This window comes from Mchenga conophoros, linkage group LG18 (genome assembly GCF_057382185.1).
Source record: "Mchenga conophoros isolate Kocher_MC1m ecotype Shallow Benthic linkage group LG18, M_conophoros_male_GT1.1, whole genome shotgun sequence".
Lineage (NCBI taxonomy): Eukaryota > Metazoa > Chordata > Actinopteri > Cichliformes > Cichlidae > Mchenga > Mchenga conophoros.
This window is the reverse complement of record NC_140543.1, coordinates 9,336,944-9,362,070: the sequence shown is the minus strand read 5'-3', so window position 1 is coordinate 9,362,070 and position 25,127 is coordinate 9,336,944. Positions and strand designations below refer to the sequence as shown.

The following is a 25,127-nucleotide window of genomic DNA, read 5'->3' as shown; positions in this document are numbered from 1 at the left end:
GAAACAATCATTTTCCATTTTTATTTCACTATCTGTAACTAAGACAAATAAACAGTATTTGGGACACAAGTCACTATTAAAGTGGTTAGTGAGACTCCACATCTGATAACAGTATAACACACTGCTTATTTATGTCACTGAAGGGTGCCATTGCTACCATGCAGTGTTTAAAATAATCCACTGTCCCAGTTTGTGCTCAGTGTGCATGAAATGCTTTACACCAAACTCCACTCAAAAAATTTGCCAATTTAAATACGTATCATTAGCAAGCAAGCAACCACACTATAAGTGCCCACTGTTAATTCAACAAGCTGTTAATATTAGATCCATTTCAGACAGTGGCAGTAATATTTTACACTGGGCAGCAAATCAGCACAGCAGGATCTTTCAGAGTGAGACAGAAACTCTGTGTCCTATTTTTTGTTAATTTTTAATAGCTCTTGCACAGCCACTGTTAATGTGATACCTTTGCACCAGGTACCCTCCCATGCACCCATCAGTAAAGACTTCTTTTCTAAAGTATGAAGTACTCAGATACACCTTTCTGTACTCCTTACAGGACAATAAACCACTGATAAAAATTTCTGTAGTTAAAAAGGGATATTTGACATGAGAACACTCAACCGTTGGAGGTTATGTGAGGCCTGGAAGGTGGGACTGCTGGAAAATTAAAACGTTACGGCTTGAGTTCCACAAAGCTCAAGGTAAATAAAATACCTTTACAAATTTCTTCCATATTCTTAAAAAATTCTGATAATTTCTTTAATATCTTTTAAAAATTCTGATTGTAGCAGCCAAAAAGGAAATCACAAGGTATTGGCTCTTTCCCGGGCCGCTCAGGATATCAGAGTAGAAAAATATTGTGAATAAGATTTATGTGATGGAATCTACAGTTTACAGTTTCAGTACGACTTAAGTGTGCTTTTGTCAAATTATAGAGCAGATTTATTAAGCTCCCTGCGACCCTGGAAAGGATAAGCAGAAGCGAATGGATGGATGGATTTATCAAGCTTCTGCCGCCAGACTTTCCTGAAGTCTCTTCGGTTTAGAAATTTAGATTAAAATACTCTTAGAACTGCATATCTCTAAAAGTAAAATACAAAAAGAAACCCCCAAAACACTTTTGATGAGTTTAGAAAAACAACAGAACTACAGCTGGATATTTGAATTATTTTAAATTATAATACCAAGAAAATCACAACTAAATTAAAGGCTTGAGCAATGTGTGATGTGGTTAACTGTTGTTGTGGAAGTTTTCCATTTAAATAAAGCCTGCAGACGAGCGGTGAGCGGTAGCTAACAGTCTTTAATCAAAACACACAAAGAACAGACAACCAGGCTTGGTGGAGAGCCTACATGACCGTGGGGCAGGTCAGCAGAGTCTCCCCTGAGTCTAACATGGCTCTCAGTTAAATACCTTCTCCAGGAACAAAAGGCAGTACACAGCTGTTTCACACCTTAACCTCCTAGGACCTGGCGTCCACATATGTGGACTTCCCATTTTGGGTTATTTAGACTAAAATACTCAATTTTGCTCTACAAGGGCCTGATATCCACTGATGAGGACATTATACTGCTACTGTTCTATCAAAATTTTAAACGAATATCCTTATATGTGGCTCTGATTTTTCATAAAAACAAAAATAAGGTAAAAAAAAATCTGGTAATTCTTTGTTTTTACATTCATTGGGCCCCAATATGCCCAAATATCAAAGAGAAATTAAAAATACATGCTGTGGAAGAGTTCGGGTCTTACGAGGTTAAGGTTCACACTCCCTTGCTACCTACCAGAGTCCTCAAAGAGACAAAAGTTTCTTCCTGTGGAGCTGTCTGCTTCCCCCAACTTCCTTACTACACCCCCACCATTTGTCTTATAGTATGAGTGTGAAACATGTTAAAATCCAGTGGCACCAAGGCATTATACAATAAAATAATGTGATTAATACATAAGTAAAAGAAATTCCTATACACTGTCAACTGTGATTGGTGTGTGCGAGTGTATTATGCTCAAGGAGCTTTTAACTGCACAAATGAGCAGATTTGTGAAGTTTAGCTTCAAAATGTGTTTTTATATGTTCATTATGATTTTGAAATATGCACTTGTAAATAGCTTTCTGTATGTTTACATTTCTGTGTGTTTGTGTGGAGCAGGGATTTGTGAGCACTCAAAATTCACACAGTGCACACATTTGTAAAATCTTTTTTTTTAGATCATTTTGAGATGTATTATTTCCATAAAATATGCAACAGCCCAAAGAGAGTTTTACATGCATGTTTTTTTCTTAAAACCAAAACTCACTGAAGAAAATGAGTCACTAGTCCGTGCTGTTTCTTGATGTACCCGTGATCTTGTGGACTTATGACGGACTTGAGTCGCAGACCAAATATGGTTCAATACAAAATATGCTCAAAGCAAGTGAATACCTTATTTCTAGTGACGACTTGTGTGGACTTAGTACCTTACTTACTACCTTAAAATACGAGTAAACCATTAAACAGGAGTAGCTACATTGTCTCACCTTGTTTTGTTTTTTCTTCTCACATAATAACAAACTGCTTCCACCTAAAGTTAAGAAATTAATCTGTGGGTTGGACCATATCAATAAAGCCATTTTTAGTTTCCCATTTACACATTATATATATTTGAATATTTTTAACCCTCTGATGCATAGTGGTCACTGGAGTGGACAGCTACTAAAACGTACATATCTCTTTAATGCATTGGTTTCTATGGTGGAACTGCATATTAGCCTCTAGAGTGCTCTCTGCTGCCATGCTCCATTGAGGTCAATTCAGTGTTCAGTTAGTGCAACTGCAAGTAAATTTCCTCTGAATCAAAGATGGCAGACAAACTGTCACCCCTGCCGACCACTGCTGGCATATCCTGTCAATCCTTCTATGCTAAAAGAGCCCAACAGGTAAAAAAAATATGATGATATGCAGTAACATCTAGGGAAGGATATTATCTGTTTGGAATAAGAAATTGTTATGTCTAATATGTAGAAAACTACAATTAACCATGTGTCCACTGTAGTGGACATCATGCATTACCCACTATATTTTTTTAACATAAGTCATAAATTGTCTCACTGTTTTTTGGGACTGTTTTGGTTATTATTAAGCATATAATTGTTACATTTATAAGCTACTCATTTAAAATATATATTTCTGTGCAGATCAGCTGTAGTTTGAGTTACTATAATAATTATTTTATCATATTTTGTAGACTTCAAATGCAGCAAAGAATAAGGCAGCGTACAGAATAGTCCAGGAAATTCCATCCAGCTCCAGTGATGATGATTTCATTGATGAGTGCAGTGATGAGGAGTTCAGTGATAAGTCCAGTGATGATGAGAGTGGCTGCCAGAGCAGAACAGAGACATAGGAACTACGGATGATGAAGACACAGACAGTCAGGATGCAGAAAGTGAGAACGATGAGGGGCAGGATGAAGAGGAAGGTCAGTATGATCAGGGAGCTGTGGGAGATGGGTACATGGCACCTGACCATACTCAAGCCCGCAAAAATATTTGGAAAGTCCAAGACAATGACTTGGTTGGAGACTTGCCTCCTTTTCTAGGAGAGTGGAAATTGAATGTGGAGGGGAAGGATCCCATAGATTTCTTCAGACATCTGTTTCCAGCAGATCTAATTGATAATATAACATACAACACCAACTTGTATGGGAAAGAACTGTCAGTAACAAGAGAAGAGATTCACCCTCCAGCAATGCAAAAGAGGAAGACCCAGTGGGACCCCACAACCCGTGAAGTGGAGAGCAGTCATCAAAGTAGCCTGTGAGGTCAGGTTTGCCACAGGATATCACTGGCCCCAACTGACCGAGGTGAAAAATGCAAACAGGTGCCATGATGTTGCGTGCACACGGAAGACCAAATACATCTGCATGCAATGCTGTGTGCCATTGTGCCCTGGATGCGTTGCAAACTTTCGCACAGCCTAGGTGTGATGAACATAGAACTGTTTGGAGATGCAGAGACTAAGATGTCAGTTTGTGTTTTCTTCCAGCATGCTACTAAGGGCTTGGTAATACTGTCCTGCATCGTTATAGAACTGTGTAGACTCAAAAATGTTTCTCTTGTTGGAGATAGTTTGCCATATTCAGGTGTAGGATTCACAGCTAGGACTGTTGATTGGTTTTGTTATTTACGTCTAAACATTGGGGCCTTATGAGTTGAAAGTTCCAAAAAAATTGCTGAGATGTTTTTCAAAGGATACAAGCAAACAAGTGTTTGTATATTTACAATAGAACACGAGGTAATTAATTTTTACAGTAAATTCACAGTATTTCATGCTAAGTGCTCAGGCGCATGTAGTCCACTGGAGTGGACAAGTTTATAACTTTATAAAAAAACATATTTTTGGAAAAAAAAGAGTTAAACATTTTTTTTCATGTCCTGAGAAGAATAAAAGCACTTAAGAAAAAAATCTTGACCAAGGCTTTCATAATTCATGCATCAGAGGGTTAATATGTTATGTTTCATGGGTCATCTTTTTAATTTGCTGGTCTCTCAGAAAGGAAACTGTGTAAATTAAACTTTAAACTGAAGTCTATTTGTCAGCTCATTATTCTTTGTTGCGTTTTTTTTAGGCTTTAATAGTTTTAACACAATTGTTTTTTGTTGTTGTTTTTAATTACAACATAAAGATCAATTTACAAAAGATAAGTACAGTAATGTGGGATCAAATAACAAAATCAGCGTTACGCAAAAATTAAAAACATGTATCTACACTCATCATATAATGTTTTTGGCACTGTGATGATGGAACAAATAGCCAAAACAAATAAAAAGTAATTTCAATGAAACATTAAGAAAGGCCGACTGGAAATAAACCATAGCTGACTGTAGAGTCCAGGATAAGCAGACAGAAGATCAAGTGACAATCCCAAAAAATTATAAAGAAAAATGAAAAAAGAAACATGTGTACAGGGCTCAGGAGATACAGGAGGGGAAGACATGTGCGAATCATAATTTCACCTAAAATTTCAAACTGTCATATTAACAACTATTATATTAATTATAAAATGTGATTTTCATACAGTCAATTTGCTGTCATGATTTATGTTTCTGTAACTCAAGCTTTCTAATCATCCTGTTTGAATCTATAACTTGGCTTTAGTCTGTGCTGCATCACAACTCAGGTGAGTTTTGAAGAAATCCTGGATCTTCTTCCACAGGTGGATCTCAGCTGCTATGTGGGCCTTGGGCTCACCTCCCCACAGCACTCGTTTGCCTACACCTGCATTGAAGCTGGAGGGGCAGTGGGGTGCATAAGGTGGCTCCAACATGTGTCCAGCTCCAGGGTAAAAAACAGTCTCAAAGTTCTCCTTCCCATGATGCTTAAGTCTCACTACCATTTCATCCATGTAGGCTTCGCTGTCCCAGTTGAGGTCGTCTCCTACAACCGCAAAAAGAAAATGGCTCTTGGCTCGTTCAATGGGGATCAAGCTGCCCTTATTCTTCTCTGCCAGGGGATCTTCAAGAGCATCCTTTATGATGATTGCACCTGACTCGGTGGGAATAAACTTGCTTTCGTCAAACAGTATTGATGACAGGATCTGCCGTTTCTTGTAGTAGAGAGGCGTGACCACATTGGCGTTACAGGCATTCATGCACACTATGGCCTCGACACCTGGCACAAAAGCAGCGAGTGCCAGTCCGATATTTGCTCCCTTGCATCTTGACATTATGCCAACTCCTTTACTGCCCACCTGTGAAATAACACAGAAATTAAAAGGCGATGCAAATCTATAAAACATTTGGAGCGCAGGGCTGACTCTACCTGTCATTATTTTCATTTTTGTGGACTACATATGCATATTACCATTACTAAATAAATAAACACATTCATATATGCACAGTGAAGCTATCATGATCCGGGTGAGTGGCTGGAAACTTCTACCAGGGTCTTGAGTCTCCTTGGTATCTGGCCCTGGGCAGGGCCGTCATATCTCCAACAGCTTCACTCACCTGGAGCTGAGTTGAGGCAATCAGGCTAAAGAGATTTAAGCCTTACACTGATATTCCCTCTCCAACAGTTTGTCAACTACTTCATGTTGGTAGCTGGCTCTAATGCTCCATGTTATTTGCCAAGTGCTTTTCTTACCTTGTTCTCTTGTGCCCTAGCTTTTCCCGGAACCTCCAAAACCCTTACCCCCAAATTAAGCTAATCTCTTGAACCTCGGATAACCCAGCTCTTCTCTGGAAATCTCTCCGTGCTTCACCTGCCTGCCCTCCTGCCATCACACTCCTTCGGAACCTACGGAACTCAGGTCAGCCATCTCACACCGTCTAACTCACGCCCCCTCTCCCTCCAAGCATCTTTCACTCCACCTGCAAGTAAGCAAGACATATAGCCATGCTCACCTTTTCTAGTACTCCCCTTTTACCACAGTTCTAACTCCACGCTCCTCAGTGTGATCGCTCTATGTACCAAGCCATGCTACAGTTACCCCTTCAAGCCCAATTTCCCCCACTTGGCCCCATGACCACGTTATCACGCTACGCAGAGCCGCTGTTACATTCTACAGTCTATTCCTCTTTTGGCAAATCTCTCAAGCTCCTCCAGATTTTATTGGCTTCTAGCATGGACCTTGGTTCACTTCACACTGCAAATTTTTGTTTGTTCTCGTGATTGTCCTTTTTGAGACTACAATTCTAGATTCTAGTGTCTTGGCAGTAGTACTGGGGTCTTTAGACACATCTATCACTAGTTTTCTTTCTAGAGTGTTTGAAATCTTTTGCTTCCTACCCTGCCAAGCTTGTTCTGTACTGTGTGACTCTCTTGGCTGAATTTCTTAACTTTGCATATTGAAACTTGGAAATGCTGTGATAACTTTGTATATCTATTTCTTGCTTAGAGATCTTCAACATTTCTTATTCTATAAAATTATAAAAGGATTTCTTCTGTTTTTGGGGTGATGCGTTCTCAAGTGACAGCTCAAACATTGCACAGCAGTGGCTTCTACTATCAATAAAAAGGTCAATTTTTCAGGGGGCTGATAATGTTGATCTTGAAAATTATTATATGTTAGAAATTATTATGTTATTGTGTGATAATAGAAACAATTCATGTTTTCTCAAGAAGATTTGTGCGATTACAAAAAATATGTCGTAAAGCTGAGGCTTTATGCTCTCTGAAATTTATTCAATTATCTGAATGAATGTAAATGAGAGTATTTCTGAAACTCCACTTAAGCTAATTAAGATCCCCATTAGCTACAGGAATACAGCAGATATTCCACCTGGGATCTACAAATTTACTCTCCTCTCTGAGAATGCACAGAGTATAGAAACATAAACTTTCCTTCAGTATGAAACATCTTTCTGCTGTCTGTGCGCACTAGAGCAACTCACCTTTGGTTGCTGTTTTAAGAAATTCATTGCTTCTTCAAAGTGGTCCAGATGTGTCTCTGTGATATTGTCACCCTTCTTATTGTACACCGCCACTGAGAGAACCACAAAGCCTTTGTTAGCCAGTAGACTGGGTCTTGCCTCAGATACTGAGGTGGGCAAATCCAACACAGCAGGAAAAGGACCTTTTCCTGGAAGAAAGAAAAAAGATTCTAATCAGCAGCAAGTCATATTTTAAATTTTATTCTTAATTTCTCTGGAAGCCAGTGAAGGGACGCAAGAATAGGTGTAATATGTGACAGTCAGCTATTTTTTGTTAGCAGTCTTTCAAACAAAGGTCTTGCTGCATTCTGTACTAACTGGACATGAGTTGTGGAGGACTGAGAAACGCACCTGAAATGTGAACTACAGTAAGCAAGGTGGGAGAAAATTAAAATTTGAACTAGAAGTTTCAGATGACTGAATGACAGTTAAAGTTTAATTTCAACAATGTTGATTTAAAAGCTGGTTAATGTTAAATGAACTAAAATGAACATAGAAACCTAGGAACCACCTCCAGTACCTGGAGGAGTGAAAAGGACTCCACGGATGTTCCCTTCATTGACGGGAACCCTGGTGACCCCATCTCTCATCAGAAGCCTCTCATTCATCATCTCTGCCAGTAATCTGCCCTCCTCCTCATGCACAGAAAACTTCACCACCTGGGGGTTTATGGCATTTGTCTTTAGATATATTTTGTGCATGGTATGTGGCCTCATGGAACACAGCAGACCCATGGGTTCTACTCCAACGTAGCTCCCACCTAGCGAGGGGTCTCTTTTCAGGTCGACCTCCCCACTGCCATCAGCCCTGTAGGTGGCCGAGGAGCTGAACACCACTCCCTTGTCATCAGTTAATTTGGCTCTCATGTTGACAACCTGCCTTGGCCTCAGCCCGGCCACCTTCACCTGAATGGGCTCATCAAACATACATTTGATGCTTGGCAGCAGCTTCAGTCTCACTTGAGAGGACATCTTTTCTGAAAAAGAGAAAAAGATTGGACTTTATGAATGTAAGATAAAAAGTCCCCTTACACAATACTTTTTGTAAGAAATTTCAGAGACAGATCGATCCATATTACATTACATTATGTTTATTAATTACACCAACAACCCACTGTCCCAGTTTGGTCTCTGAGTGCAGGAAACCCAAATCCAAACTCCACTCAAAAAATGTGCCAGTTTAAATATGTATCATTAGCAAGCAACCACATTACAAGTGCCCACTGTACTCTCTGTCAATAATGTTAATACTAGATCCATTTCAGACAGTGGCAGTAATATTTTACACTGGGCAGCAAATCAGCACAGCAGGATCTTCCAGAGCGAGACAGAAACTCTGACTATTTTTTGTTAATATTTAACAGCTCTTGCACAGCCACTGTTAGTGTGATACCTTTGCACCAGATACCCTCCCATGCACCCATCAGTAAAGACTTCTTTCTAGTTAAGTAAATGGTTTGCATGGATTTCCATTAAAGGTTTTTTTTATGTTCAGTACAATTATTCAGTCACTCGTTGCACTTCAGGCAGTTTTGATTCCCGTTTTCATGATCACACAGCCACTTCAAAAGGTAAACACCAACTTCAAAGTGATATTTCTCTTCCATTGTTTACAATTAAACTTTTAAAAACAAAAAATTTGAATAGATGTTGATTAGGACAAAAGGTCCCAAATCCATGCCATCAATGCATAGTCACAATTAATTAAAAGTTAATAAGACTTGCAAGGTGGTAACACAAGCTGACTGGAAATAACAGAGGCACAAAGAGTCCAGGATAATCAGGAAAAAGTGATCCAGTGATACAGTCCTGCCTGGCAGGATGATGTGTTCACAGAATTTGATATATATTCTGTCATGCAATCAGTTAAACCAGGGATAGGCAACTCCAGGCCTCGAGTGCCAGTGTCCTGCAGGGTTTAGATCTCACCCTGGGTCTCGCACCTGAATCAAATGATTAGTTCATTACCAGTCTTCTGGAGAATGTCAAGACACGTTTAGGAGATAATTTAGCAATTTGAATGAGCTAAAACCTGCAGGACACCGGCACTTGAGGCCTGGAGTTGCCTACCCCTGGGTTAAACTGTTATTGATTTCTCAATGTTGTTCACAAATTACATTCTCTATACCCTCAAAGCAGTCCTGCAGCTTTGAGGGTATTCACAAGACCGCCTTGTGAATATGGGTCTTTTAACAAGAGGAATATATCTCCACGTTGGGTGAGTGTTGAGTAATTACATATGAGAGCATGAGGGTGGGAATGGATGTTTGTATCTGGTCGGGTATCAGACGCCACCTCTCTGGGGGCATCTCGGGCCCTCCAAGGTATGGAGGCCTATCTCCCCCCACCACTTCCCCTGCCAGTGACAGACGCCCTCAGACATCGGTGCGTTGGTGGTTCTTTGTGTCCGGGGATGGGCGCCCAGGTACACACCGACTCACTCCTTGGTGGCTGCTTGTCGGGGCCTGGAGCCTGGGGCTCGCTCGGACCACTTCGGGGGTGGGGTGCCCTCAGCCTCTCGGCCTGGGGCTCAGTCACTCAGGCACAGCTGGCTGCCAGCGGAGCTCACGGGCACGTCACTGCAACCCCCCCTGGCTTCTGCTCCGCGGCTGCTGAGTGACCCCTCATCTGGGACTCTCGTCAGCTCTTTCTGGGATAGTGGCGCGGCTGCCCCTCTGTTGGTCTTCCTTGGTCTCTTGTGTTCTGGGGGCCTCTGGATGTTTGGAGTTTTGATCTCCTCCATACCTGCTTCATGCCCTGGTGGATGGGGCTGTGGCTCCCCACACCCTCTAGCACAGCGGTCCCCAATCCCCGGACCGGTACCGGTCCGTGAGTCGTTTGGTACCAGGCCGCGAGAGTTGAGGCTCAGGTGTGAAATGTATGGTTTTCAGGGTTTTTATCGTTTTTCAGCGTTATTTTGTTATCGTTTTTATCGTTTTTATCGTTAACTCGGTTTTCCTGGGTCTTTTCACGTGTGTTATGAATAAATCTTCTTTTTTTCGGTACCGGTACTAGTTTTATTATGTTGTATTTATCCGCAACACCTTAAAGGTCCGTGAAAATGTTTTTGGGCATAAACCGGTTCGTGGGGCAAAAAAGGTTGGGGACCGCTGCTCTAGCAGATCATTACATGAAGGAACCTTTTAAAAACAAGCGCGTTCATGCTTACAGGTGTACACACGGGTGCTCACACACACAAACTACACCCTTTTTGGCTCCTACCTCAAAGCACACTGTGCGCTGTCGATCTTACGTGCTGCACAATAATGTTTAATATTTAGTATTTACCGTTATATTCCCATAGATCATCGTGATGTTGTTTATTCTATTGCTCTCGTTTTCTTCTGCTTGTTTTCTTTTTTCATTCCCAACAGGTGAAATTTAAAAAAAGTATCTACTGTTATCTATTGTTAGCTAGTTTATTGTGAGGGTGTTGTTTTTAGATTAGATTAGATTAGATTAGATAGAACTTTATTAATCCCTCGGGTGGGTTCCTCTGGGAAATTCGATTTCCAAAAAAGCACAGCACCGACAGAAGTTACAGAGTTACAGAATATTATATATATATATACACACACACACACACACACACACACACACACACACACACACACACACACACATATATAAATACAGAGACAATATAAATAAAATATACGAAGGGGATAAATAGAATAAATAGGAATAAAAAATAAAAATACAAGTGAATTGCACATTTCATGTATTGAGGTCTATTGCACTGTTGACTATTTACAAAAGTATTGCACAAAAGGTATTGTACAGTGAGGTGAAGAGGCACTACAGCTTAGTTGTTCCCCCCTCCTTTGTCCTCCTGTTTCCCCTCCCTCTCCCCTCCAGAGAGGAGTTAAACAGTTTGATGGCGTGTGGGACAAAGGAGTTTTTAAGTCTGTTAGTTCTTGTCTTGGGGAGAAGCAACCTGTCACTGAACAGACTCTTCTGGTTGTTAATGGCCGTGTGCAGAGGATGCCTGGCATTGTCCATAATGTCCATCAGTTTCTTTAATGTCCTTTTCTCTGCCACTGTCACCAGAGTGTCCAGCTTCATGCCGACCACAGAGCTAGCCCTCCTGATCAGTTTCTCCAGCCTGGATGAGCCTGGATTTCTCCAGCCTGGATTTATTATGTTGCTCTTTGTTTTTTTTTTCTTCCCCCCTTTCTCACCATCTCTTCTCCCCTCTATTTTTCTTTCTTTCTCACCCTCTCTTTCTTTCACCCTGTCCTATCCCCCAGTCATGTCTGTCCCATCTTTAAAAAATGAAAATAAAATAAATACATAATTATAATAAAGGTCAGTTAAATGGACCAATATGGCAAAGCCACGATGATCCACTTGGTAAAGTAAATCCACTTGGCATCTTTCTTGGCCTTCAGACAACAATTCTGATGGCTAAAAATCCAAACGGGACAGGCAAAAATAAATAAATAAATAAAATAAAATAAAATTATATATATATATATATATATATACACACACACACACATATTTATATATAGTCATATATTTATAGTGGCTAACCTGTTAGAACTGCATGTCTTTAAAAGTGAAAGAAAAAAAATGAAACAAACGAAAAAAACAAACACAGAAGCTCAGAAAAACAATAGAACTAGAGCTAAAAAAAAATTGTAATTAACACAACTGAATTAAAGGCTTGAGCAATGTGTGACATGGTTGACTGTAAATAAATATATATTTTTATAAAAAAGACTACACACACACACACACACATAAAATAAAATAAAATATGCGCTCAATGCTCAGTGACATTTTTAACAAGAGAAATGGGAGATTTGTGATGTTCAAATTTTTAATTACGTTTGAATTACGTAAATTATCACTGTACTGTAACATGTACAGTACTTGCAAAATAGTTTTCCATATGTTTACATTGCTGTGTATCTATGTGGACTGGAGCACAGATTTGTGAGCACTCAAAATTAACTCAGTCCGCACATTTGTATATCGTAGATTATTTTCAACCTTTCGAGACAAATGTATCTCCATATATGTGCAACAGCCGAGAGTTTTACAAGGATGTTTTTTTTTTTCTTAAAACCAAAACTCACCGAAGCGAATGAGTCTGGTGGTTGGTTTTGTTTCTCGAAGTACCCGTGATCACGCGGACTTAAGACAGACTTGAGTCGCAGCCCAAATATGTTTTAAATTCAAAATACGCTCAAAGTACGCTTCTGGTGACGACTTGTTTGGACTTCGCCTTAGCCAAGTATCCCAGAATGCATTTCAAACGAAATTCAGAACTGGAAGTAAAGTTCTGAAAAAGCACTGTTTCTAGTGCATAAAATAGTGCGACGATTTCGGCGAGAATGTAGCAACATTAAATATCCGGCCAAATTATCAAAATATTACCTATTTGCAAAAGTTAAGCACAAGATATATAATTTTTTAGGATATATTATATATATATATATAATGGGTGACGTTTGCTTTTCTGCAGTGGTTTATTCTTGAGAAAATCGGTTTTGCAGAGTTTAAAGTCAGCCTGCAAAAAGTGTCTGATTTTATTTCACTTTAATGTGTTGACATCGGTGTTTTTACCCACCACAGTCAAGCCAGCCGCCGCTTGTTAACCGCTTAAACGTTCGTGCGCTTCTACACTGAGTTTTAGGGTAGTATGTAACATGTCGATCTGTTCCTGGATATCCTGAAAGCCGATGTCAAATCAGCTCCAGAAATGATCATATTATATTTCAGCTGTTTTCAAAACAAACGGTCTGTAGGTAAGTTTGTAGATTATTTTAGAATGCAGAAAACAGGTCATTTTAACATCTGACCTGATTGTTTTTGTTGAGTTAGCAGCATGATCCTTGAATACATGTACAAGAGTAACATAATATTTTTTAATATTATAGTTCATACAGCACACACATGTTACTGAAAGGTTACAAGTCTGTTGATTGTTCAGTCATTGACTAATCAGTCACCACACTGAAGTTCTTAACAACTGATTTGTTAAGAAGTCAGTCCACCGTTTGCTCCAGTCTTTCCAGAGTGCTTCACACTGATGGTCCCTTTAAAGTCGAGCATTGTGCAAGAATGAACTTTGCATGCCCTGGACTTTCAAACTATAGTCGGGTTCCTGATAAGTGGATACAAACAACTCAAAACGGTGAACTGTAATTGTCGCTTAACAGTAAAACTGGGTTGCAGTGTTTGTGAATGCAGCTTTACTGAAACTGTAAATGATGTCTGACAGAGGGCGCTCGAATAGAAGGTGTGAGAAGTTATTATAGAATATTACTGCTTACCTGTACTAAAAGAATGGAGCCGGTATATTTCGCTCTCAGATTGCTGCTTTACTTGAGGTTCATAGGATATTTAAAAGTAGAAGGCAACACTGGTTGGTGATGGAGATTGTTGGTCAGACCTAGAAACTGTATGTGTGTTACAGAGCTTTTTCTGGCTTTTCTTTTATTCTTGCAGAGGATGTTGTGCTTATTTTACCACTAGTTGACCTTTTAATGGTGGAAGGCTTACCAGCCACATTTGAAACACTGTCCTCTGGATTAACACCATCATCAACACCAATATTTGAAATGCAAATGTTCGCAACCAGATAACCATTCACTCACTTCATAAATAAACTCATCATAACACATTGTTTTTGCTTTAAACCATGTTTCATGCTTTTCATTTTCATCATCTGGTAACACACAGATCAAAGAACCATGAATAGTTCTTGCTTCATTACACAAAGCAACAGAATCATTAGTTGAGGCTTGAACCATATAGATATAGATACTATTATCTATATCTAGTGATGTACTTACAATATAGATATTATTTTCATATACTCTCTTGTAGATGATTAGCTTTATTTAATTTAGCTTTTCTATCACATTGCAGTCTGTCCAGTTTCTCTGCAAGTGCTTTAGCAGTTATTTTCTGCGGGTCGCTTGGCTCGATAGTTCAAACGTTTGAATTTGGATATGGTAAGGATTTGTAGAAGAACAGGATGTGCCTTTGGTTTTCGGTTAAACATTTGCAACTCTGGTATAGATAAATGTGATATATTAACCTTGACACACTCCAATCCTTGCTATCCAAAAAGACTGTGTGGAAGAAAAAAATACAAATGAAAATTTCCCTTTAACGTTTTGTTTTAATGTTCAGTTTCATGCAGTTTGGTAATTTTAATTTCTCTTACCAAAACCATGATAATTTCATTTTCTATTCTAGATTTTCTAGTGCTGTCAGCGTTAGTCTCGTTAAAATCACGTTAACGCCATAACCGCATTAACTCGGCAAATCTCCGTTAGTGAGTTAATGCGGGTCGCCCGCTGCATGGGGCTGCATGGCGTCAATGCGTTACCGCAGTTAGCTCGGCCCAATAGATTTCATCTCATGATCTTACGTGATGTTACTAAATTACCAAGCCTTAAACTTGTAAATTCTAGATGGATGGATTTAAATGAAAGGTTTTTTATGTTTAATACAATTATTCCCTGGATTAGACAGTTTAATTCTTCTTTCTAGCTGTTTCAAAGCATGAACAACTACTTAAATGTTCAAGTTTCCACTTCATGTTAACGCTTAAATATTCTTTTACTCTCATTAAACCTAAATACATTCCTATAGAATGACAAGATCAGGAGAGATGACCGAAACCAAGGACATGAATGTACAGACAAAAGGAATCAAAAAAGGAATCCCCTCTCTCATGATACGTGAACAAGACCCTGAGATACATAAACTCTTTCACCTGGGTCAGCAACTCATCCCTAACTCGGAGTGGGCGCTCCACTTTTTTCCAGCTGAGGAACATGGCCTCAGACTTGGGGGTGCTGATTCTCATAAAAATCCTCCCTAGGGGTCCTCCCACCAAAGACTGCCTCAGTGCCCAGACTCATATACCTCATCCCCAGACTCTATTTCCTCTACAGAAGAAGTGTTAGTGTGATTGAGGAGGTCCTTGACGTATAAACTGACAACGGTCTCTAGTCTTGTCAGCCGAGGATCTTTATGGTCATGGTCGGCCTCCAGATCTGCTCCGTCTTTCTTTGCCAGCCTCCTGGTCAGCCCTCTTAACTGCTGTGTCTCTGCCGCTAGCCTCCTGAACTCTCACTTCTTTGTTTTGGATTTTTTTTTCTTAAATATGGTCCTTCTTTCCCTGTCAGTACTCTTACTGGAGCATTTTGGGTCACCTGAAGGTGTTTCAGGGAATTTTTACGACAGCCTGATAATAATGAATTACAGTAGTTCTGCCTAGAAGTAATAATGCATAAACTAGTTTTTCAACATCACTCTTAAACAGGATGTTTCTAATTTGAGAGATTTTGCGCAAATGAAAGAAAGCAGTCCTACATATTTGTAGTCAGAAGAGAGTCAGACACACGAAAAAAGCTCTAGTCAGAAATGCATAAGAACAGGGGTCTCAAACTCAATTTAGCTGGGGGCCGCTGGAGGCAGAGTCTGGGTGAGGCTGGGCCGCATTAGGTTTTCCACAAGAAAGGCATGGTTAAAAAATTCCAATCTTCGCAAATCTCTTTTTTTTTTTTTTAACAAAAAATATGAAAAATAAATAAGCAAATTAAGAATTAATAAGAAAATTAATCAATCTGTAATACAGATTGATATAGACTCAATACTTGAAATGTGCAATTCACTTGTATTTTTATTTTTATTCCTATTTATTCTATTTATCCCCTTCGTATATTTTATTTATATTGTCTCTGTATTTATATATATGTGTGTGTGTATAACTCTGTAACTTCTGTCGGTGCTGTGCTTTTTTGGAAATCGAATTTCCCAGAGGAACCCACCCGAGGGATTAATAAAGTTCTATCTTATCTTATCTCTCTTATCTTACATAAATAAAACAATAATAAGATATTTTTAGTCAGTGAACTTGTGTTTTTTTCAGTCTTCTATATCTGCTGTATTTAGATTGAAATGTCTGTATTAACAGTTCTATAACCTTCTTCTGAACATGAATGGAACACTGTAGAAAATGAACTGTTCTTCTGAACATGGCTTCTCTTGCCTACTCCTTGCTGCTAGAGACCTGGCAGGGTTTCCTCTCGCATAGCCGAGCCAGATTTGGCCTGAGGGAGGAAGCAGTTGCGACCCTCAGTATGTCTTGAAGATGATCATCCGTAAGTCTGGACCTGTACTTGGACTTATTGAAGTTCAAAGTGGAGAAGAGCTTTTCGCACAAGTATGTGCTACCAAAAAGGCACATGGTCCGCTTGAACATTCGGGAAAGCCGAGGGAAACTAGGGCTCAATTCTCTCAAAAATTGTCCAAGCTTTTCTGCTTTTCCACTCACCTCCCTGAACTTCGCTTTGAGTTCAGAGTTGCACTGCAGCTCAATGAGCTCCATTTGAAGCACAGAAGGGGCATCTTGCACATCAAAGGAGAAGAGGTCCGCAAAAATTTGAAAGGTGGCTCTGTGTGTCTTGAAGTCAGCAAATCTGTGATCAAATTCCTCCTGTAGCCTCAAAATGACATCAACATACTTGTCAGCACTGAATGGTGTGCCTGCATCCACGAGTGCCTTGCATGCTGGGAAATGGCAAAGGTTTGTCTGAGAGAGCTGAGCTTTCCAGAGCGCAAGTTTTGTGGAGAATGCTCTCACGTTGTCATAGGCAGCACTGACAAGTTGCCCCTGGCCTTGTAACTTCTTGTTCAGTACATTAAGCTCATGTGTTATATCAACAAGAAAAGCTAAGTCCATGAGCAATTTGGGATCAGTTAGCACAGGAACACTTACTCCATCCTTCTCCATGAAGGCTTTCACTTCTGTTCTCAACTCAAAAAATCTCTTTAATACATTTCCCCTGCTGAGCCAACATACCTCAGTGAAGTAGAGCACATCCCCATATTCTGACTCCATTTCCTCTAAAAAAAGCATGGAACCTTCGGTGCTTTAAGCCCCTGGATCTGATTTGGTTGATGCATTTCACAACAATAGACATCACATTGTCAAACTTCAGGCATTTGCTGCAAAGGACCTGCTGATGGATAATGCAGTGCAGAGCAATGGCCTCCTCCACGCCTTCCTCTTCCAGTTTTTTTTGAACAAGTGCCACCAGTCCATTTTTCCTACCTGTCATTGATGGCGCTCCATCTGTTGTTATTCCAACAAACCTCTTCCATGGCAAACCAACATTCTCAATGGCATCACACAGCTTGTGAAATATCTCCTGAGTGGTGGTCTGGCCATGCATTGGAATTACTGTGAGCAGCTTCTCCATCGCTTCAAAACTGTCATCAACACCACGGACATACATTGCGAGCTGGGCAGTGTCGGTGATGTCTGTTGTGTCATCAAGAGCGACTGAGTATACACTGAAACATTTGGCTTTCTCACACAGTTGGTCGTAAATGTCACTTGACAGGTCAGAAATGCGATCTGCTACGGTGTTGGCAGAAAGGCTGATGTTGCTAAACTGACCTTTCTTTTCCGGACAGACTATATTTGCTGCCTGCAATATGGACTTTTTGACAAATTCACCTTCTGTGAATGGCTTCCCTGCTTTAGCAATCATCTCACTAACCACGTAGCTAGCTTCGACTGCTGCATTATTCTCTTTGGTTGCTTTCTTGAAGAAATCTTGCTGCCTCAGTAGATCTGTTTTAAGACTGGCAACCCGGTTCGCTCTCTCATCTCCCTGGTATTTTGCATACACCTCAGCATGTCTAGTTGTGTAATGACGTTTCAAATTGTATTCCTTGTGCACCGCAACTTTCTCTGTGCAAATAAGACACGTCGGGGTGCCCCTGTGCTCAACAAAGAAATATTGCATTTCCTATAAAAATAGATCATTATTTTTTTCTAGGTGGGTTGAGAAATGGATTGTTTTAGTGAATTAGCTGTTTAATCCTAATGGGCAGCTTATGTCCTATTCAGAATTCTTAAACACCTATAAATTTCCAGCCACACCCAAAGAATATGCCATATTATTTGATGCAATACCTACGGGTATTATAATGCTTTTTAAAGGTATTCAACCTTGCATATCATCTGTTTCTCTCCCCAACCCTTTAGATTCACACATAGGAAGAATCTGTCTAACAAACCATAGTAAAAGTAATAAGAATATTCGTGCTTTGTTCCAGACAGAATCTCTAACTATTCCACATGTGGTCTCTTACTGGAATTTCTTTGTCAGTGACATTAACTGGAAAAGAGTATGGACAATTCCTAACAAGTATCTGGTAATGAATAAAGTGAAGGAAGTCTCATTTAAAATACTGCATAAATTTTATCCTGCTAATTATATGACAAAGTTCAAAAGGGACATAAATGTGAACTGTGGATTTTGTGGAAGCCATCCTGAGACTGTGCAACACCTCTTCTGGATCTGTTCATACACTAGAACATTTTGGAAAGACTTCAGTAGATTCATTGCTGGACATCTCTATAAAGACTTTACTGTGAAATGGGAAAACGTTGTATTTTGTTTCTTTCGAAGGCAAAAAAAAGAGAAGATGTTTACTTTATAATAAACTTGTTAGTTATCTTAGCAAAATTTTATTTTCACAAATGCAAATACAGTAACAAAAAGCCTAATTTTAAACATTACTATAATGATGTTTTATGTTACATAAAATTGATTCGTGGATCACTTGACAAAAAGGCTATGAAAACTATTACTATTTGTAGTAATTACAAATTATTTGAATTACACCCCCTGGCATATGTTAATTTTGTTCTGGTTGTATACATGTTCTGTATATTGTTTCTTAATAAAGTTTAATAAATAATAATAATGTCGGATTGAAGTTTCAATCAAGCATTTAGCCGACGGACGGAGAACGTCTCAACGCATAGAGAACGTCATTTCCCCCTTCTTCTTCTTGCAACCGTAGCACGGCGATCGGAAGATAAAAAGCCGGTAGCAGTCTCCTTTGTTTTTACGCTCGATGTTCATGTCTTTCACGATGACACGAACACCGTGGCATTTGCAGATGGTAGAAAGTACAGGGAGCGCAAAAAAGGCGACTGCTCACGGACTGTTATCCGCCGGGCTGTTGTTACAGGAGAAAGAAGCGGAAATGACACCGTGACATATAACAAATAACATCACCTGTTTCTGATGTTAGTTGTTTTGACTGCTTTTACATTATATTGAAATATATGTAATGTTCATGTATGCTGCAATGCAAACGGAGTGATGCAAATAAAAAACATCGACCGACAAATTACGGTGCGACTCTATAATTAGTCCGGGTTACCGGGGACTGTTATTGCCGATGAACAGGTGTCGCTATGTGACTGCAGACTAAATTGGGCTGCATTGAGTTCATTACTTTTCTTTTATCCCGCCGCCTACGCATCACTTTGAGAGTTAATATGAGATCTCTCTCTGTGAAAAAATAACTAAAAATCCCACTGACGTGTGTATAAATCTATATACGTATAATGTCCCGCTGGGCAGCAACTTAAAAAAAACAACTTTTTTTGAAGTGTTGTGAACGCAGCGCGCTGGGGCGAATGTCCGCGTTTGCCCAAAGGAGGAAGCCAGCCAGGTACAGAAAAGAAAGAAACACTCCATACGTCATACATTAAAATACATTATCAAACTCGCGGGTCGCACTAACATTAAATTTTCATATTAAGGTGGGGGCCAAAAACTATCGTCCTGCGGGCCGCGAGTTTGAGACCCCTGGCATAGAGGATTGCACTGTTGTTAAGCGTTGTTTTGGGTGTTCTGCGTGTACACGAATAGCTTTTCATGATGTACTTTCTGGATAGCAGGAATGGTATCTGGAGCAAAGTTCACATAGCAACATTGGCTCCATTAGAGTTAACCTCTAAGTAAAATGGGACGTGCTTGCCACACTGGCAAATACTATTATACTCATTTAGTACAGGTCAAATATTACAGGTCTGCCACTGACTGAAACTGTATTTAAGTTGACATTAAATCCAAAAGGTTAAATTCAAAAGAGAGATTATTAAAAAAACATATCCAGCAGCTCTGCATTTGTTTGCAACTCAGGTTCTTATTCCAAAGGGATCAGTGGTAACTTTTTGTTTTGGTAAGCACTCCAGTCTGTCATGGCTCTCTGCACAAATGTCTTTACAAAGCTTTTCCTAACGGCTTCCTGTTGAAGCCGTTAAATCCAAAAGTCTAGGTGTATTGTTTGGGGAGTGTCTGTGTTTGATAAAACCAGTTTGATCCAGGTGAATTATGGATGAGATGACTTTCTCAATTCTGATTGTTACTGCCTTGGTTATAATTTTCATATCTGTATTAATTAGTGAGAGTGATCAATAACTACATGTGACAGTGGGATCCCTGCAAGGTTTAAGAAGAACTGTGATAGCAGCTGTGTTTAAATCACAGGGAATAATACCAGTTTGTTTTATTCCTTGGATACATTTTAAATATATTGGGCTGAGCATATCCCAGAAAAGCTTATAGAACTCAGCCGGGAAGCCATCCAGCCCCGGCACTATATTGTTTGGTATAAGAAATATTACATGGTTAATTCTTTTTCTGTTAATGGAGCTTCTAGCTCTTATCTGTACATCTGTCAAATGTAGTACATTTATATTATTAATATTAAACTTACTCCTTCAGTTTATAAATATGCTTACGATCCCCAGCCAAAATATCCCTAAATTTTTCTTAACCACTTATCCAATTCACTTAACACTTACCCAATAATTAAGGGGGCTGGAGCCTATCCTGTCCGACATTTAGAGAGAGGCAGGGTACACCCCAGAAAAGCTGCCAGTCAATATTTAATTAGACAAAATAATTCCTGATATTAAAGCACAAAAAGACACAGAATCACATCTACAACCAATTTAGAGCACCATCTATCCCAAACTTCATGTTGCTTCGCTGTGGGAGGAAGATAGAGTACCTGGAGAGCACCTGTTGGAGGTTATTACTAGGTGAAATGAATATATATGTTGGGGAAAGGACATGGCCACTACCAGTAGTCCTGTGGGGGTGGTCTTTTATCTGTGATCTATTATTGAGTGTTTGTTGTGTGATCCTGGACCAGTTCTTGACCTTACCCCCTTTGTCCCAGGGCCTGTTTTATAAAAAAAAAATATATATATATATATAAAAATATTATAACTGACCATAAAACTCAACAAAGCTAGTCACCTCAAAGTAACTTTGGCAAGAAGACGAATTAAACAGGAAGCCGGGAACAAAACCTGACATACTGGTAACTACCTCCAACAAATCCAACATGTTCTATTGAATATGTTACTAAGTAGTAAGGTGGTCATCTCTTAATACCAGAAAAGCTGCAATTTTCAAATCACTATGTGCTTTGATGATTACATAAATGTGGAAATGAGGAACAGTTTCAGACAGATGCAGCATGAGGGGAGGAGTCAAACAAAAACTTAAGGTGTGTTGAAGAAAACCTGCCAGCCATTTAGGTAGGTTTTTTTTTTTAATCCTGGTAACTTGGTAAGCTAGCCCTCTATGTATAACACAAAACGTGGAATTTCCCTCATCTCACGATTAACAAATTCCGTATCTTTTCTTAACGTGGTTTCTGGAAAAAGCCCTGGACTCTCCAACAACTTTTTGTTTATTTTCTGGCAAGCTTCTGTTAATGCTTCTTGTAAGTACTTCTAAAATTTTCTTCTATTTCTGGTTCTGCCCTTAAATCCTGATGTTGGATACTGTGTTATAATCTTATTGTAGTCATATTGTAGTCTCATTGTAGTCAATGTGCGATTTCCCAGGCTTTTCAGCATTTATTAAACAAAAGGTTGTTATTACGGCGACCGTGGCTCAGGGGGTTGGGAAGCGTATCTGTGGTGTTGGCCAGAGGGGCCAACACCAGTAGGCGGCCTCGCTTCTGTCAGTCTGCCCCAGGGCAGCTGTGGCTGGCTACAACCGTAGCTTGCCTCCACCAGTGAGAATGCGAGAGTGAATGAATAGTGGCATTGGGTGCCTTGAAAAGCGCTACATAAATCCAATCCATCATTATTATTATTATCTTCAAGCAGTTTCCTTTTTTCTACATAAAAAAACACATACTGAAATTTCTAAGGTACTGTAGACAATGAAAAACATTGAATTTTTTGTTTAACTGTTCAGTTTTAATTTAGTTGTTTTTCTATTACTTAATTACTTTGATGTAGTATGATTGCAGATAAAGCTTTAAAACTTAAGAAAATACAATTAAAAGTCTGAATTTTGTGCACGCATTCACATTTTCCAAAGCCATGCAGTGGAGAGGAAGAGAGAGAGGGGAAGGGGGGTTGGGGGGCTATAATCGGTACCGAGCAGCTCTGCGTTTGTTTGCAGTTCAGGCTCTTATTGTGAAGGGATTAGTGATAACTTCCTGTTTTGATAAGCGCTCGAGTTTGTCGTGGCTCTCTGCACACTTTTTGCTCGTTTGCCAGTAGTGGTGGGAGATTTCGTGAGTGTATGCCTCCACATTTGGAGGGTTAAGCGTCAGGTAAAGCTTTTGTTTTCAGGCTTAAGTCGTATGTATAATGCTTAAATGTACTAGTTAGTGAAGCCAAAGTCTTTACGAAGCTTTTCTTGTACTCTGTCTTCCCTTGATCCTCGACAAAAGTCTAGGTGGTGAGGCTTCAGGCTTTTACAGAAATGTAAAAATATTTCCTGCTCTTTTACCCTTGGTGGGGGGAAGAAAAGATTTTTAGCTAGCGCTAATGCTTCTGTAGTTCTGTTACTGCAGGTCTGAGAGGGTTAGGGAAGTAGGAAGGAAGGCATCAAAATAAAAGCGCACAGGACCCTTGAAACTTAACAGTTCTGTTGAGCCAAACAAAGCTGGAAGACGTATATCACATCGTCGTTTACATCCACTTTGGATGCTAGAGTTGGAGTGAAATACAATAGGACTCTTTAACTTTACCACAAGGCCAGTGTGTACTCTAAAAGGCTAAAGTTCACAGCACCTCTTAGAGTAATAAAAATAACGTGTGCAGTAGCACTATTTTGTTTATTTTTCTATAGGGCAAAGTCTAAACGTGTAACTTAAAGGAAAGTTGCTGAAGACATGGCTTCCCAAGTCAGGCTGAGGCTGCTCCCGAGTGCCAGGTGTCTGTTTGATGAGCCTATTCAGGTGAAGGTGGCCGGGCTGAGGTCGAGGCAGGTGGTCTCCCTGAGAGCCAGCTCAACCGACGACAAGGGAACTGTGTTCAGCTCTGCGGCCACCTACAGAGCCAATGGCAACGGGGAGATTGACTTGAAGAGAGACCCCTCACTCAGTGGGAGCTACGTTGGGGTTGAACCGATGGGTCTGCTTTGGTCAATGACACCGGACTCTTTGCATAAAAGACTTCAGAAGATAAATGCCCTTAATCCATCCATGGTAAAGTTCTCAGTGCACGAGGAGGCAGGTGAGGGCCGGATTCTGGCAGAGGCGACTAATGAGAGGATTCTAATGGGAGATGGGGTCATTCGGGTCCCCATCAAAGAGGGGAACATTCGAGGAGTCCTGTTTACTCCTCCAGGTTTGTCAGCATCATTTAGGAAAAAAAGTACATACTTGAAAATGTCCTAGTTACAGTTACTCATAATTTTAGCTCCATACAAAAATATGCTTGCTTTGCATGTATGTTTCATTCCAGGCAGGGGTCCCTTCCCAGCTGTGTTAGATTTGTACACTTTTGGTGGAGGTCTGTCAGAGAAAAGAGCCTCTCTGTTGGCCAGCAGAGGATTTTTGGTTCTGACTGTTGCCCTGTATGGCCACGATGACCTGCCTAAAAACATTAAGGAGATCCACCTGGATTATTTGGAAGAAGCTGTCGAGTTTCTAAAAAAACTAACTAAGGTGAGTTAATTTATTCTGGAAGACTCATAGTTGTTGAAGACAACTTTGATGGCTGTCCATTGACATGTTTTTCCACAGGGTTCCAGTAAAAAAGTTGGTGTAATATCCCTTTCCAAAAGTGGAGATCTTGCCTTATCAGTTGCTTCTTACCTACCAGATGTTGAGGCCACAGTGTGGATCAATGGCTGCTCTGCCAATGTAGCTTTGCCTCTCTACTATAAGAAAAGACAAATACATTCTGCATTAATGTTTGATTTAAAGAAAGTGATTCCCACTGAGTCAGGGGCCTTCAACACCAAATACGTTTTAAACAATCCTCTGGCGGAGGAGAACAAGGGCAGCCTGATTCCCATTGAACGAGCCAAAGGACATTTCCTCTTTGTGGCCTCTGAGGATGACCTTAACTGGGACAGCAAGGCTTACGTGGATGAGATGGTGGAGAGACTGAAGCGTCACGGGAAGGAGAAGTTTGAGAGTGTGTCATACCCTGGAGCTGGACACTACTTAGAGCCACCTTATGGACCCTACTGCCCTTCCAGCTTCCATGGGGTTTTAGGCAAGCCAGTCTTGTGGGGAGGTGAGCCCAAGTCCCACGCAGCAGCTGAGGTCCACATGTGGAAGAAGATCCAAGATTTCCTCAGAAATCATCTGAGCTCTGATGCTGCACAGAATAGGGCCAAGTTATAGTTTCAAACTAGACAATGAATAACAAAAATTAAAGTCACGACTGCCATAAAACTGTGATAATCATGTCTGACCTGTTAAATGTGTTGATTAATGATTCACTATTTTAAACATTTAAAGTCTGTAATTTATCACAACAGGTAGAACGGGATCCTCCTTACCCTCAAGGTATAGCTATAATTTTGTGTTAATACTCCATAGTGTCATGTAAATGCTTGTAAGTTTTCTGTTTTCATCATTAAAGTTGGTAAAATTTGAAAAA

The 25,127-nt window shown here is 39.9% G+C and overlaps 2 protein-coding genes and 1 pseudogene across 6 annotated transcripts; 2 read left to right on the top strand and 1 right to left on the bottom strand.

The window, feature by feature from the left end:
• Positions 1-488: 488 nt before the first annotated feature.
• Positions 489-25,127, top strand: LOC146553187 (acyl-coenzyme A thioesterase 5-like). Of its 5 annotated transcripts, XM_085255685.1 has the most exons (7): positions 489-704; positions 5,198-5,323; positions 5,391-5,534; positions 6,147-6,292; positions 23,362-23,861; positions 23,979-24,181; positions 24,260-25,127. In XM_085255685.1, the coding sequence occupies exons 5-7, from the start codon at positions 23,405-23,407 to the stop codon at positions 24,866-24,868; spliced, it is 1,269 nt and encodes a 422-aa protein (XP_085111811.1). In that variant the 5' UTR covers positions 489-704; positions 5,198-5,323; positions 5,391-5,534; positions 6,147-6,292; positions 23,362-23,404; the 3' UTR covers positions 24,869-25,127. The 5 variants fall into 5 exon arrangements, with proteins under 5 accessions (XP_085111811.1, XP_085111812.1, XP_085111815.1 ...); XM_085255686.1 differs by lacking the exon at positions 5,198-5,323; XM_085255689.1 differs by lacking the exons at positions 489-704; positions 5,198-5,323; positions 5,391-5,534; positions 6,147-6,292 and adding an exon at positions 19,750-19,924.
• Positions 2,666-4,482, top strand: LOC146553189 (uncharacterized; annotated as a pseudogene).
• On the bottom strand, positions 4,631-12,669 carry LOC146553188 (acyl-coenzyme A thioesterase 2, mitochondrial-like). Its single transcript, XM_085255691.1, has 4 exons — positions 12,499-12,669; positions 7,936-8,391; positions 7,377-7,564; positions 4,631-5,731 (listed from the first exon to the last, which is right to left on the bottom strand). The coding sequence occupies exons 2-4, from the start codon at positions 8,384-8,386 to the stop codon at positions 5,123-5,125; spliced, it is 1,248 nt and encodes a 415-aa protein (XP_085111817.1). The 5' UTR covers positions 8,387-8,391; positions 12,499-12,669; the 3' UTR covers positions 4,631-5,122.

What these genes read in the sequence shown, in the direction of transcription:
- LOC146553188 (XM_085255691.1), bottom strand. Translation starts at nt 8,386, where the DNA reads ATGTCCTCTCAAGTGAGACTGAAGCTGCTGCCAAGCATCAAATGTATG. An exon ending in AGTCCTTTTCACTCCTCCAG is followed by an intron (nt 7,565 to 7,935) that starts GTACTGGAGGTG and finishes TCTTTCTTCCAG; the next exon opens with GAAAAGGTCCTTTTCCTGCT. An exon ending in TCTTAAAACAGCAACCAAAG is followed by an intron (nt 5,732 to 7,376) that starts GTGAGTTGCTCT and finishes GTTATTTCACAG; the next exon opens with GTGGGCAGTAAAGGAGTTGG.
- LOC146553187 (XM_085255686.1), top strand. Translation starts at nt 23,405, where the DNA reads ATGGCTTCCCAAGTCAGGCTGAGGCTGCTCCCGAGTGCCAGGTGTCTG. An exon ending in AGTCCTGTTTACTCCTCCAG is followed by an intron (nt 23,862 to 23,978) that starts GTTTGTCAGCAT and finishes GTTTCATTCCAG; the next exon opens with GCAGGGGTCCCTTCCCAGCT. An exon ending in TTCTAAAAAAACTAACTAAG is followed by an intron (nt 24,182 to 24,259) that starts GTGAGTTAATTT and finishes GTTTTTCCACAG; the next exon opens with GGTTCCAGTAAAAAAGTTGG.